Source organism: Fringilla coelebs, assembly GCF_963513975.1.
Source record: "Fringilla coelebs genome assembly, chromosome: 2".
Lineage (NCBI taxonomy): Eukaryota > Metazoa > Chordata > Aves > Passeriformes > Fringillidae > Fringilla > Fringilla coelebs.
In genome coordinates, this window is record NC_140029.1 from 31,512,272 (window position 1) to 31,527,329 (window position 15,058).

The following is a 15,058-nucleotide window of genomic DNA, read 5'->3' on the forward strand; positions in this document are numbered from 1 at the left end:
GCAGTTATAACACACTGCAGCACAAGATGCTGTGCAGATGCTGGAAGAAAGGAGGAAGGTGAGAAAAGCAACATTAATTTATCTGAAAAATTCTTAATTTATCTAAAAAGTGATTAATGAATCACTTTTTCCACGCTATTTTATTTCAGCTCAAATTCTCATTTTTGCCTTCAGCCTGGCAACAGGAGCCATTACATTCCTCAAACACCACCACACGGATCCTTTTCCCTCTGCACGGTGCCTCCAGCTCTTATGTCCCTCTCCTGATATATCTCTTCCTTTGAACTCCTACAGGTGTTTACTCTTCTCTGCAAGCAGGCAGAAAGGATAAACACTAATCCTCAGTGACTGCATCCCTCTGATGTTCTCACAACATGCAGTCATTAAGATTAACTCCTCTTCAGTGTGTCTAATGTGGGAGAGACTCACAGCGTGTTAAATTACAGAATTTATCCTGACTGAAATGCAAACTACTTTATCACTTGATACAGCAGCAGCTTGCTAACTTTGGCCACAGTTCTTAAAACTGTAAATAAAACTACACACACAGTAATATTTTATAAGCTTGCAGCCCATGATTCTAACTCACATCAGAGGTTTGCTTCAGGGTCTCCACATTCCTAATGTCTGCCATTCCAGAAAAGGAAAAGCATTAACTTTCACATGGACTGCAGCTCTTAGGCTATTCTTACTGAATACTTAGGATCAGGATCAGGGGATACATATGAACACAGCAGGTTTCCTGAAAGACAAATTAGACAACCAATCAAGAGGTGAATAACTCCTGTTACTTCCAAATGGAGAGTTCACATGCTTTGTAAGCTACAGAAGAAACCAGACTATTTGCTAGGGAACCAGCATGAGATCTGGATAACCATGGTAAATCACTGTCCATGGACAGCCAGTCAATTCTCATGTGACAACTAAACAGAGGGCTTTTCAATTCCAATTCCAATTCCTTCCTCTGTGGAGTGAAAGTCCTGCAATATTGCTGTAAATCTTAACTGCTAGCTGTGAAAGGACCTCACCATCATTAGTTAGAACTATTCTACTCACTTTTCTGCTCATATGACTTTACCAATAAAGTCAAACTGTAAGAGAACTTACAGTTAGCCAAAAACTGCAGCAATCCAGCCACAAAATTAAAACACAGAGAGCCTATAATTCATTTAATATTTCAGGTAACTATTAACAACATTGAATTTTGTATCTGTACACCTGCAATCCTTCTTTAAGCATCACCTTTGCCATTCATACCACAGTAAGAATTTTTAATTTTCATATACAAACTCTCAACTGGGGATTTAAAGTATTTATTTTATAAAATCTAAATCCAACCAGCACACCTTAGGACTTAATTTCTTTCTGCTCCACAGGTTTCAGGCGCTTTTTAATGATAAGCTCTCCCCTGGATGTCAGAAAGGTGCTGGACACTTCCTCTTCTGTTGGCAGCCCGTGGGGTAGCTTCAGTGGCTGTATTCTACAGGCAAAAGAGTTTGCTTAGTGAAGTCCTGTGACTAGAAGGGAGTTACATTAAATGTTCCAAATAAACAAATAAATAAACAAATAGTTAACAAACCTTATCAGATGTTTAACAACTTTCAGTCTGGAATTCACAGAAGGGATATTTTTGTGCAGTCTTGGCTGATGTGCCTACAAAAGGGATAAAACAGGTTTTACAAATGTGTTGCCAAATCTTTGCTCACTACCAGTACTTTGCACACTACCAGTACAAAAATAAACCACCTTTGCAAATGTAAGATTTAGAGAAGTGCCATGCATCAAGAAATGACTTAAAAAATAGGCAATCAAAACTTGATTCCAGTAAAAAGACAATTTCAGCTTTATTCCTACTTCACTATAAATGCATTTTTCTTCCAACTGAAAATATAGTTAAAAATACTGTAAGTGTAAATACAAGAGTTCAGGGACAAAACTGCTTTCTTCAGTAATATCTTAAATTGATCAAGCACACATTTTTTCTCTGTAATGTAACACTGACGAGATAAATCTTTGCATAATGTGCAGTTGGCCTGAAAAACTCAGATAAACACATCTTTGACACAAACTTTTAAAGTCCTGAATTTGGAAGCCTTTTCATTGATAAATGAGTTTTATTTGCCTTCCTACAATTTCTGAATAATATTACCTGCACAGACCTGAATTCAAAGTATTTACAAATGTATTTCCATTATTTTAGAAGAATTCTCAGGGTAAAGTTCTCCTCAGGCAATGCAACACAATACTGTACAGAGATATTCTGAATTCTCAGTAAAAGCACATTTGCCACAAACATTCCCCTCAGCTCTTAAACACATCATCACCTTCTCAGATTGCTTTATGGCTGCTATAAATGTAATTCTGGTTTGTGACTGCAAAATTGAGGTCTTTATAAAACCCACCAACTTAGTGCTACAGTTCTGACACACACAAATATAAAAAACAACAATCATACTTTATCCAGTCCCAGATCACGTATTATCTTCTTTTCCCAATATGGGCGACCAATGACACTTTTTATTCTAGTAATAACATGGATTTTGTGGGGCTCCTCAGGGTCACCTCCATACTTTTCATGATCTCCAGGCCGTGGCTGAAATACCTAGAATAAAAAATTGACAAAACCAGAGGTTTTTTTCCCTAAATATCTGGTCATCAGTACTGCAGTTAACTACTGCCCAAAACATACTTCAACCTTGGTAAAAATTCTTATATATTTTTCTTTTCAGGCAGTCAAAGCACCAACAAAGCGACCTCAAATTTAGCTTTTATAACAAGAAGTCAAACATATTTCTGTAATGGTTTGCTTATAAGTATGCTAACACTAGAGCTTAGCCACAGAATGACATAGAAATACATGGACAACACCATGTACCAGCACAACACCTAATTCACATGCATTTTATCAGGGAGCCTGATAAAAATTTTATCAGGAAGCCTGTGATCAGCCTCTGGATGGCAAGTTCTTCCACAGGCTTTAAGAATGCTTTTAAGGAAAAGAGTCAACTGACACCAGATGGTATCTCACAAAAACAAACTAAAACTATAAGTGTTAAAAATGTAAAGTGCAAGTCAAGCACATACCGAGTCTGGAATATTCGACCTGGTAAAGAGACAACGAACCCACACCAGGGACGCGGTCGCCTCCATCCTCTTCCCCAGCACCTGCAAGGAGAGGAGGGGATAACTTGTCTGCACTTTCCTTACAACTACGAACACCTGCGAACACATGACACAGCTACGAGTCCCAGTCTCACCTGGATCCCCACCTCCCCAGCGGCCGCGGAGCCCCGAGCAGGATCCCCAGCTGGGTCCACCCCCACGAGGCCCCGCTTGGATTCCTTTCCCGGCACCTCATCTGGATCCCCACTGTCCCGGAGCCCGCGAATCTCAGCCCCAGCCCAGATCCCCAGCTGGTACCCGTTCCCTCTCTCCGGTTCCCCGTGGATTCCCGCAGTCCCCATCCCAGATCCTCACCTTCCAAGGGCCCGCAAGCCCCTGGCCTGCCCGGCCGGCCGCGGCCGCCATCTCCGTGCGCACCCTCCGTCCCGGCCGGACACCGGTGCCGCGGCACTTCAGTTCCTAGCGGGCGGAAGGACGACTGTGCGACACCTCCCCTCCCTTCCCCCGCCCGGTACCCGCTCCCCGTCCCGTTCCCGTCGGGAGCCGTCCGGTTTGTGTCCCCGTCCCTGTCCATGTCGCGGGCGAGGAGCGATGGCACTGCCGCGCTGGAGCGGGCCGGGGCGGAAACGTTGAAGCGGGCGGTGCAGCTGGACGAGGCGTCCCGGTTCCAGGAGTCGCTGGTGTGTTACCAGGAAGGCATCGACCTGCTGCTGCAGGCGATGAAAGGTACCGGGCCGGGCGCCCCGCCGGGGCTCGGGCTGGCCCTGGGGACGCAGGAGCAGGGCTGGAGCCCGGCGTGCCGCCGGCAGGGAGCGGGAGCTGGCGGTCTCCTCCCGGGAGAGCCGGGCCGGGCAGGGCCGGCCCCTGTGTTCAGCTGGCCCGTGACTTTCTGTGATTCACAGCCACGACTGATGAGGCGAAAAAGCACCGCTACCAGCAGAAGATATCCGAGTACCTGACCAGGGCCGAGGACATTAAAGAACACATTAAGAAACAAGGTATGGATACCTAAATGGGGGGTACCGAGAGGAGGCAAGGGGCAGAAACTGATGCACAGGAAGTTCTGCCTGACCATGAGGAAGAACTTCTTCACTGTGCCTGAGACCGAGCACTGAACAGATTGTCCAGAGAGAGTGTGGGGTTTCCCTCTCTGGAGATGCTCAAGAACTGTCAGGACACAATCCTGTCCATGTGCTCTGGGATGACTCTGCTTGAGCAGGAGGTTGGACCAGATGTCCCACTGTGGTCCCTCCCGGCCTGACCCATTCTGTGATTCCATGAGCTGGGATGTACCCGACATACCTGTTTGCTTTTAAATGTTTTTTTCTGTTGTTACATGAATGTTTGATGAGTGGGGTTGTTTTACATGAGAATTTTGTCCTGACCTTTACTTAAACAGTGATTTACTTTCCTTTCAGATAGCAAATACCATAAGCAAATCAGGATAGAAGAAAATGCAACAGGTTTTGGTTATGAAAAGCTTTTCCACGAGTACCTCACTGAGAATGTTTCTGAAGTTTGGGTGGAGGACCCGTACATTCGCCAGGTTCATCAGGCAAGTAGATATTTGGTGTAACTGATATAAATGTAGCCACTAGAGAAATTCCAAGCTACTAAATTAAATAAAACTTTTTCAGTTGTATAACTTTCTACGATTCTGCGAGATGCTAGTTAAGGGGCCATGCAAGGTGAAAACAATCCACCTCCTCACTTCCTATGAAGAGGTAAGTGTCTAGATTTTGACCTCTATTTCCCTGTAATCAGATGATGCTACATGAAAAACAAAATATAAAAATACAGACTTGTTCCTAGATAGTTGAATTAGAGTTTTCTGGTTAACCAATTCTGAGTAAGCAGAATCTTAAATTGAAATTTCTCTGAAAATTTTGCTGTGGAAAATTTCACAAAAACCAAAGCATCTGTTGAGACAGGGGGTTTTTTGCTCTTCCAACAGCTGTATTTGTCACTTTTGATGCTTTAATGACCTGAAACCTCTCCAACTATCACTGCACTTATTTAAACTATTACTGCACTTATTTTGGCTCAAATAGTACATATCAAGTTTCAAAGGGCTGAGAGTGAGCTTATCCTCCACATCCCTCAGCAAATATACCCGTAGTCTGTCTGCTTTTTATCCTGTCTTTGAAACTGTAAATCTGCCTTCATCCAAGTTACTTTCTTTTGGTTTACTTTGATACTGAAAAGGTTTTGAGTTTAAAGGTGTGAGAGTTTAAGAAGTGGTGACCAGAAGTAGAATATATTGCTAAAAAAAGAAAACTAAACCCCATCACGTTATTTTTACTTTTGATAGGGAAGTGGGAGGAATCAACAGATGACTGCCTTGGAAGAAATAAAACAGTCATTGAGTAATTATGGAGTAACACTAAATATTGACTTTTCGTCTTCAATACACGATCGAGAAATCAGGTGGGTGATATAAAAAATGACCAAATGGCAGTTATTTGAAATCAAAAGTATTTAACTCTAAAACTATTTAACTTTTGAGATAATTACAGCTGTAGTTAAAGGCACTGGCCCTCACTGGATGAAATCAGCCCTCTGTAGTTCTGTATTTTCTAATTGTGAATATAATATTAGTTGTCTCTACAGAATAGTGTCTTCTGTGGTTCACACAGGTATTGGTGACACTAGGAGATAATTGTGATTGAAACAAGGAGCTTGTGCATCATGTGGATGTAACCTTTTTATATGTAATCCATTTTTCAAACAGATTCAACAATGGGTGGATGATTAAGATTGGAAGGGGTCTTGATTATTTTAAGAGACCACGGGTAAGGATGCTTTGATTTCTTTAAGTTAAAATGAGCTCTTCATGGTGAGTATATGCTCACCATGCCAGTTCTGTTCATTCTGCAGGGTCTTTTCAGCATTGGATACTGTGACTTTGACTTGAGACCTTGTCGTGAAACAACAGTGGATGTCATTCTTACTAAACACACAAAGAAAATGTGATCAGAAATGACTGCTTTTAATTAGTGTTTTCATAAGCATAAAAATATAAGACTGAAACATGCTGCTTGAGTCCAGCTGGTTGCCCACAGAAGCAACTTCTAAGTACTTACTGCAGCACAGCTTTTAAAATGTAAATGTTTTAGAATGTTTGAGACTTTCCAGTCTGAGAAAACAAAACTGTGTGATTCCTCCTTCATGTACTTCTTCTGTAATCCTTATTACAATCCATGTCTAAATTTTAACTTGGTTTTATAACAGACCCTCAATAGTGTCTTTCAAAAGCCTCTATACTGTCACTTCTATTTTTACTGTTGATTTTGTCTTGAGCCTGTTTTGGATTTTATATCTTTAACTGACCACCTCACAATCATTGGAAGCTGGGCTCCCACATGTCCCCTTTTATAAGCAGTCTTATTTATTTCCTTTAATTCCTGTATTCTAGTCATGGCTTCTATTTTGCTGGGTTTTTGTCAATCCTATAATACTTGATTTCCCAGACTTTACTAGTAGTCCAAATTTTCACATTCCAGTTTCCAAGCTCTTTGCCTATGAATGTGGTAGTGTTCAGTACACAGTCATTTTAGGGCTGTCTTATGTGTCTCTGCATAATGGATTTTGGACTGGGAAGGCTGCAAACAGCTGTAATCTCTTCCCTGGCACTCCTGTGTGTTCTTTTATTCCATGATACATGACCATATAGCTGATATCCATCCTTTGCCTTAAGTGTGGAAAGGATGTGTGATCCTCTCTCAGTCTTACTCTCTGACTTTAAAGCCCAATGACTGGCTTTTTGTGCCACTCTCAACTGCAGTAAGTATTTCACTATTACTAAGGGAGTCCCCTAAAAAGAAAATTTAAGTTTTTTCAGAAGTTGGGTACCCTGAGTATCTCAGTTGGTCAGAGCATGGTGTGAATAATGCCAAGGTCATGTGTTTTATCACTGTAAGAGCCATTTACTTAAGAGCTGGATTTGATCCTTGTGGGTTCCTCAAAATATAAAAAGTCCCTCAACTCAAAATATTCTGCGATTCTTAGCAATATGCTATTTAGAATAAAGACAAAGTCTTCCCTTGCCATTCTTTCAGCCTTTGGAAACCAGAAGGTATTACCAGAGGTGCTGGTTTTTGGTTTGTTTTTTTTTTCCCATTATACAAGAGCTCTTTGTTAGCAAGAATCTGCCTAAGTCATACAATCTGACATAAAAAACAGGCAGTGGCCTCTTTTTCAGGTCCCATCAAAATCTTTCCAGCCTCAGGACTGACACGTGCCTTACACTTTCTGCCTTGTAATACAATAGGCCTCTATATTCTAGTAGCATGTTTATTGCTAGAACTTTTTTTGTTTCCTATATTTATTTTTCTTGATGGTTGGTGTATTCCATTATCTTTTTTTTTTTCCCTTAATGTACTTTTATTATTTCATCTTCTGTCATCTAATGCTGCTATTCTTTTCCTCTTGTTTCTAACAACAAATCTATTCCACAGCAATCAATAGGAAATGGAGCTGGTCTTTGCCCTGTTTTCTGGGTCACAACTAGCCAGTGGTCTGCCTTCTTTATCCTTTCTCATAATAATGTTTCAGCTTTGCAGTGTTGTATCAGCAAAATGAATAATATATGTGCAACAGAGCTGTGTGCTATTAGTCATCCCCACAAACATTCCATAGGAGCTCCCTGGTTTGCTGCTGTGATACAAAGTTTCTAGCCACTTGTGAATTTTATTCTGTTATGTATAATATATGCCTATTTTTAATGGGAATAAAGGTTATTTTTTATTATTTGTAGCTTCAGTCATCTGTTTGATTTCTTCACAACATCAGGAAGTCCAAGGAAGCTGTGTAATGCCTCATAGATCCAGCCACATTCTGGAGAAGGCTCACTGTAAATACAGTAATCTCCCATATGTGAAGCTTTGTGTCTTTTTATCTAGTCCAGCAATTTCAAACATAATCACAGAATTAACTAGGCTGGAGAAGACCTTTGAGATCATCAAGTCCAACCTATGACCTAGCATCAACTAGACCATGGTACTGAGGGCCACATCCAGTCTTAAACACCTCCAGGGACGGTGACTCCACCACCTCCCTGGGCAGCCATTCCAATGCCCAATCACTCTTTCTGTGAATAATTATTTCCTAATGCCCAGCCTTAACTTCCCCTGGTGCTGCTTGAGGCTGTGTCCTCTCGCTCTGTCACTGGTTATCTGGGAGAAGAGCCCAAACCTCACCTGGCCACAGCTTCCTGTTAGGTCTCTGTTCTGACCTAATCAAAATTGCATTACACTTTTTCTTCAACAACAGTGAAATACATCTTGAGCCTTTTTTTCATAATTTTACTATATATATAGCTATTATTTAACAATAAAACTGTCACTTTCAGTTCATTGTTGCTTTTTATGGGAAAATCTGCTAGTGGTAACATAAGGAAACTCTTTCTCCTAGATCTGTATTTGCATTTTTGAGTGTTTTGATACCGGTACCCGTGGCAGCAGGGACCCCCAGCTTTGTGCCAGGCACAAGAACAGAGGAGGCACGTGTGGCCTCCCAGTAGCCTCTTGTGTCCTCATCACATAAACCCCCACACTGAACTTCCTGTCTTCCCCTGCTCTTGCACATGCAGGGACAAAAGTCCTAACTCAGGCTGGACCTACAGTGATTCACTACCCAGCGGTGAGCTGAGCTTACTGTGGTGCTTGTACAGCAGAGGCACAGGGGCACCAGCACTCTGCAAGAAAGGACTTTGAATCAGAAACCAGGGAACATCCCTCTCCACACAGCTCAGGGGCTGTGACACAGCCTTTGGGCTACTGTCCACAAGGAGCAGGATGCAGGCTGGGGCATCCAGTGCAGCAGCACACCAGTTTTACACCTACCCCATTCCATCTGTGTCAGCCATTTATACCTTCTCTGCTACAGGGCCACTTTGGGATGTCCCCACCATTTTCCCTGGTTCAGGCAGCAATGATGTCAGCAGTGGTTTCAATCCTACAGTTTGGGAACATCAGGTGCAGGCAGTGTGAAATTTAATTGTAATATTAAGTAAAAGCACAAGATTGAACAGTTTGTTTTCTACATGCTGAATTTTTCTCGTACTAGTGATTGTTTTAATTTTGTTTTCAATACATTAAATAAAAAAGCAGCAGAAGTTTAACTTACATTTTCAAAATGCAAGTCACATTAATCTTATCATATTCTCACACAGTAGACTCCACTTGCTGTGCAACTCATCGTCTTGTGGACACACTCTTAGCAGTGTTGTCACTAGCGCAGTGGTTTCATTTGGGCAAAACTTACTGCCAGTAAGACTCTTGACCAGTTCACTGTACAGTCCTGGTGGCAGCCACTGCTCTGGCAGATCAATCTTACAGACTTCAATTCTTCCATGCTTTACATCCATATTTACTTTAACATCAAAAACAGAATCTTTATAGACGATGTTAAGACATGTGCTAATGCTGAATTTTGGTGTCTTTCCATACACCCATTCCCAGGTTTGTAGTTCTTTAGTTTTGTCACTAATTCCAGGAAGCAGAGTCTCATCAGCTGGATTTATTAAGGTGATATGGTGATCTATCTGGTGTTGTACAGCATATTCTTGAGCAATGGCATCCAGGACCATCTCAGAAGTTAAACTAGGATCCTCTTCAAAGAGATTTTTCACTAAGGCAGGCACGCTAGGAGTGGCATTGCTCTTTAGCCCTTTAAAAGGACTTTTTAGCACAGAAGATAAAACAAACTTATCTGCATTACAGAGTAAGGTACAGTGGTGATAAGCACTTGTCCTTCCCAGCTTTGCGGCAGTGCCTGAGATTTTGTATTGCCTGTCTAGCAAGATGTCATACCTGTCAGTGACATGTACATCTAAGTGGGGTCGCAAGGCTTTCAGTGCCTTCACAACGAGCTTCAGGTTTTCCATTCGTTCATATTTTTTTCTGGTTGTGAAGAAAGTCAAATTGATATTGCCTAAGTCGTGGTAAACTGTTCCTCCTCCACTTCTTCTCCTGGCTAGTTTTATATTTTTTTGCCTCAATAGCCTGAGGTTGCATTCCTGCCAGGGATTCTGATGTCTCCCTATTACCACGGCAGGGGAATTTCTCCAAAGGAAAAGGACCTGTTGCTTCTCTAAATCCATGTGGTCATGGATCCAGTCTTCCACAGCTAGATTTTGGTAAACATCATTAGAAACAGACTGGATAATGAGGCCTCCACTAGCTGTGCTCCAGAAGCAAGCTTTTGGAGTCCTGAGGACACAGGACAGCCAAAGGCAGTTCTTTAACGACTGGAGCACCATGTTTTTAATAACTGCACAGCGCATGGAAGGAATGCCCGCTCTGCTGATGCTGAATGCGGCAGGAGCGCAGCCGGCTCCTGTGACAGAACGGAAACGCCAGTGGCGGGCATGAGACAGTCACGCTCTTCGCACAGCAGCACGCCAGCTCCCGGGCATGGTGCTCCGCCGGTGATGCCGCTCAGACCCCGGCGGGAGCCTCACAGCACATCCGGGGGTGTCATAGCAGCTGCTCCTCGCAGTCCCTGGTGCCTGAAAAACCAAGGGAAGAAACAGAATGTGTATTATCCCGTCACTCAACGCAGCTTTGCTAGTTCGGTTTCACATTGCGTAGTCCAGCTTTGTCAGGGTTTTCTGCCTTCTTTTCATGGGTTTCCCGGTGCGGCGTCTCCGTCGGCCCCCGACGCCGCGCCTCCGCCCGCACAGCCCCGCCAGGCGCCCTGCGCTACTCACGGCGGAGAGCGGAGCGGTTCCAGCGCCCGTCCGTGCCCCCGGGGACTCCGTGGAACCGGCGGCATCGGGAGCGCCTTCCGCTTCCCGGGTGAGAGGTGCTGGGGGCGGGCGCTGCGCCTGCCGTGCGGCGGGGAGGGCCGGGGGCGGCGGGCTGCGAGCGCGGGTGGTGCTCGGGGAGCGCCGGGGTCCCGCCTGTCCCAGCGCAGCCACGGCACCGGGCGGGGCATGGAGCTGGGGAGAGCGGCAGTGACCAAGTCACAGAATCACAGAGCCGGTCGGGTTGGAAGGGACCACAGCGGGACGTCCAGTCCAGCCTCCTGCTCCAGCAGGGTCATCCCAGAGCACGTGGCACAGGATTGTGTCCGGGCGGTTCTTGAGTATCTCCAGTAAGGGCAACTTCACACCCTCTGGGCAACCCGTTCCAGTGCTCGGTCACCTGCACAGTAAAGGTCTTGCTCATGTTCAGGTAGAACTTCCTGTGCAGCAATTTCTGGCTGTTGCTTCTCATCCTATTGTTTGGTACCTTCAAGAAGAGCCGGACTTCATCCTCTTCACACCTTTGCTTCAGGTCCTTTTGGGCATTTCCCACAATGTTTACAGGGCAACAAGAGGCCGGTGCACAGTGCATAAAATGGATGGTCTTTCTTGCAAGACCCAGATGTGCAGATCCTCTCTGCAGGATATTCTGGATGCTAGAAGTTTTTATGAGTTCACAAGGAGACAGAGTTAATGCAAATGCAGAGACTTGTGAAATATACTCTGTGGTGCTCATGAAACTATAGAAGCTGAATGTCGATAGCATAATTCATTAACAAGCTGGAAAGTGATCAAAGACTACATGTATTGCCAGCAGCAGATTGTCTTCAGATTTGCATTTAAGCCATTCATAAAGTCTACCTGACCTGACTATAATTCTTCATCAATAGCTATTGTCTGTGCTTAAGCTTACACCATGGGAGAATGTTCAGTGCTAGGTGAAGTTTTTATCCACAGTAGTATCCCTGTGGGCAAATATGTCCTGTATTTCTCTTGTTCATGGATGTGTATTTCTAAAAGGTACATTACATACCTTTGTCTTCCATTCTGCCTTAAAAGAACTGCGTGGGTGTAATAGGGCAAGTAAGAAACCCTCACAACATGTGTGCTGATGGTGATTAGTGAAACAGACTCTAAAAGCAGCTTGATGCAATGTGTCTGCCAGCACCTTTAATGTTGTACTGCTACATTAAAAAAAAAAAAAAAGATGAAGGATTTTAGGCAATTTAGGCAATTTTAAGTGGACATAACTTTTTGCTGAATTAGACTGGTAATCATTTTTCAGTGGGGCGAACTATTCTGTAATGCACAGGTAAAAAAAGGTAAAAAAGCATGTGGAGTTTGTCCATAAAAATGTGCTGGAAATCAATGTTGAAGGCAGTTGACAAAATGCAAACACAAACCCGTGCATTCTAGCACTGGGTCAGAAGTATGGAAATGCGTCTTGTGAGACCACTGATGTTACTAAAACCCCCAAAAAGTGTGGGACCACTTGTCTCCATTTTGGCACTTGATTTTTGAACGTTTGCAGTGTGTCATTTTGCCACAGGGTGTCTCTAAAAACCTACTGAGAGATGTTGCAGTCTGTGTTTTTCCAGTCAAAAACTCAATTCATAATTAGAACCATAATTTTCTAAAAAACATAAAGTGTGCAGAATACTGGGTGGACAGATAAAAATGTCCTGGGTCTGTTTCTGATAAGCTAAAGGGTGAAATACACATGCAACAATAAATGCCTTCCTATTGTTGAAGACACATCCAGCAAGATAATTAGCAATATCTGGAGAATAAGCAAAAAGTATGAATTTGTAAATGCACACCATGATTTATTTATCTCTTCTGGATTGGACATTTAAAATTTCTTATGTCCCAACTACTATTGTATAAATCATGTATCTGTAAAATACACCAAATATTATTTTCACTTTTGAAAACAATCCTGTGTATGAATTTAAATTTCTTTTTTCATCAACAAAGCATTGTTTGATATTCAAAAAGCAATGCAACTGCTCTGCATAATGTGAACCAGCATTAAGATATGAAAAATAATTCACCATATGTCCCCTAGAGGATACCTTAGACATACCAGAATTAAACCAGTTAAAAATGTATCATTTCACTCCTAAAATGAATTTTCATTAGGAATAATTCTTTTAAAGTTGTGAAAACATGAGATGCCGTTTTCACAACTCTTGTGGCGGTAAATGTGATAATACAGAGTCTCCACTTCCACCATGCCAAAATTTGAAAGTAAGATTTAAAAGAAATCCAGGATGGCAAAAGGGAAAAGAAAAATACTTGTTTCTCTAGCTCTAGCTCTTCCAATTTCTTTTCTGGCTTTAGGTGGGGATTTTATTTCAGAGGTGTTAATCACTCCTATGTCTGAAAAGGCGAGCTGTATCCATGAGTGCTTAATAGTGGCTGCTTGCCAAAAACCCCGTAACTCACCCTGCACTGTCTGCAGAATATAAAACCTGTGCTGGTGGCTAGCAGGGAAGAGAGGGCATTTTGTCTGGTTTCTCTGCTTGATTTTGGGACTACCTAAAGCAGCCTCTTACAAAGGCTCTTTATATCCTTGCCATGAGCAGGCAAAAGGAGTCACAGGGTTCACATGGCCTTCTTACCCTTTTTGCATCACTTTCTTCGAAGGGACCAGTCTGCTTGTCCCTGTCTGTGCTATTCCAAGAAGAAGATATGTGCAGCCAGAGGTACTGTAAATAAGACCTCCTATCTTGGGATATAGGGAAACATAAGAAGTAATTGCTCTGAAATTATTTTGTTGGTGGAATAAAGAAAAGCTTAATTAGCCTTGTAATACTCTGATGTTTTAACTTCATGATGTTGTAAACCAGTAATATGTTAGTCCTGGCATTAAAAATCAGGACTGGATTTGATCATTTGTGTGAAGCTAATGTTTGACACTGTCAAGGAACAAGTACAGTGCAAAGAATAATATTTATTCTGGATGATACAACTGCACATAGTCTTACAGACAGATACATTAATTAGATTGGTTTTGGATAGAAGATAAGGTTTAATTAAAGGAAGCTATTTTCACAAGATTAAGTCAGTCTTATCTAACACTTGCTTTGTTCTTGTCAAGCCTGCGAGATTGTGTGGCAATTGCTGGAGTTTTCATCTGTGAAAGTGTCTGCTTGGATATAAGTTTCTGGAAGAGATGAACCTAATTAGAGTAGAGGTGTTCAGCTGAGCTCCCTGAGTTCACTGTCAGTCCCGCCTGATCAGCTGTGGCAGTTTCAGAATACCCATCTCTCTCCTGGGGCTGGACTGACAAGACTTGGCTGCTTGGCTTTGTCTCTGAAATCTTGTGACCTGTAAGCATTGCTCATGCTGCCTTTCCCTGCCTTTTGCTGAGGCTTTTGCATTAATCACAGGCAATGCTCCATGTGTGGGCCCAGGAGGTTTGGGTTAAAGGTGCTTTAAAGGAATTCTTTAAAAGGATTTCACTCAAAACAACAATGGATGGTGATATTGCACGTGTCTGAGTGTGCCAATTTATGATCCATGCTCCTGTTTCCATCCCCAAATAACTATGAAGAATGTAACTGTTATTTGAGGAAGTCATCTTTTTATCTGTCAAGATGTGGAGAAAGTGTTGTGTCACTTGTGGAGAAGCATGGCTTAACTCCCTCCCCCAACAGAAAAGCTCTTCAAAAAGATGTAGCAGGAACCGGTCACTCAGTATTCATTTGTACTTAAAATCAGAAATAAATATGAGCACCTTTCCTTGACTTTAGTAATGTTTATTGAGAAACTGTGCTCTATAACATAAATCTGAGCGAGAAAGTTGAATTTTCAGAGATAAGAGTTTTTCAAAAACCTCCCAAGATGAAACCAAGTAGAGAAATAAAGTTTCTATGGAAGCAGTGGTCATAAATATTTATATCAAAATTAATGGGAAAAGAGATTTGCTGATAATTTTGTTCAAGATTTTACAATCAATCTTTTAAAAAGTTATTTTTAGGAATATTTCTAACCTCTCATTTTGTTTTACCTGTAGAATTTCAGTCATATACACCTGTAGGGACAACAGATACTATGATCATCTTGGAAAACAAGGGTAAAGAAAATAAAAGTGCAGAGATGTCATGCTTACTGGAAAGCTATTTGGGTAAGGTGTTTTGCTGGTACTGAGCCAGAAGTCAGTGTGTCCATCACAGCTGCTTG

At 42.4% G+C, this 15,058-nt stretch overlaps 3 protein-coding genes across 4 annotated transcripts; 1 reads left to right on the forward strand and 2 right to left on the reverse strand.

Moving 5' to 3' along the window:
- Window positions 1-1,138: 1,138 nt before the first annotated feature.
- MRPL30 (mitochondrial ribosomal protein L30) lies at window positions 1,139-3,602 on the reverse strand. The gene is made up of 5 exons (XM_084226266.1): window positions 3,478-3,602; window positions 3,085-3,165; window positions 2,456-2,602; window positions 1,580-1,653; window positions 1,139-1,480 (listed from the first exon to the last, which is right to left on the reverse strand). The coding sequence occupies exons 1-5, from the start codon at window positions 3,526-3,528 to the stop codon at window positions 1,348-1,350; spliced, it is 486 nt and encodes a 161-aa protein (XP_084082392.1). The 5' UTR covers window positions 3,529-3,602; the 3' UTR covers window positions 1,139-1,347.
- Window positions 3,603-3,628: 26 nt separating this feature from the next.
- Window positions 3,629-7,832, forward strand: MITD1 (microtubule interacting and trafficking domain containing 1). The gene is made up of 7 exons (XM_084226265.1): window positions 3,629-3,849; window positions 4,026-4,121; window positions 4,542-4,678; window positions 4,761-4,847; window positions 5,435-5,550; window positions 5,855-5,915; window positions 6,001-7,832. The coding sequence occupies exons 1-7, from the start codon at window positions 3,696-3,698 to the stop codon at window positions 6,094-6,096; spliced, it is 747 nt and encodes a 248-aa protein (XP_084082391.1). The 5' UTR covers window positions 3,629-3,695; the 3' UTR covers window positions 6,097-7,832.
- A 716-nt stretch (window positions 7,833-8,548) lies between these two features.
- Window positions 8,549-10,909, reverse strand: LIPT1 (lipoyltransferase 1). Of its 2 annotated transcripts, XM_084226928.1 has the most exons (3): window positions 10,835-10,909; window positions 9,250-10,633; window positions 8,549-9,078 (listed from the first exon to the last, which is right to left on the reverse strand). In XM_084226928.1, exon 2 carries the CDS (start codon window positions 10,406-10,408, stop codon window positions 9,266-9,268), a length of 1,143 nt encoding a protein of 380 aa, XP_084083054.1. In that variant the 5' UTR covers window positions 10,409-10,633; window positions 10,835-10,909; the 3' UTR covers window positions 8,549-9,078; window positions 9,250-9,265. The 2 variants fall into 2 exon arrangements, with proteins under 2 accessions (XP_084083054.1, XP_084083053.1); XM_084226927.1 differs by having other exon boundaries at window positions 8,549-10,633.
- Window positions 10,910-15,058: the final 4,149 nt, after the last annotated feature.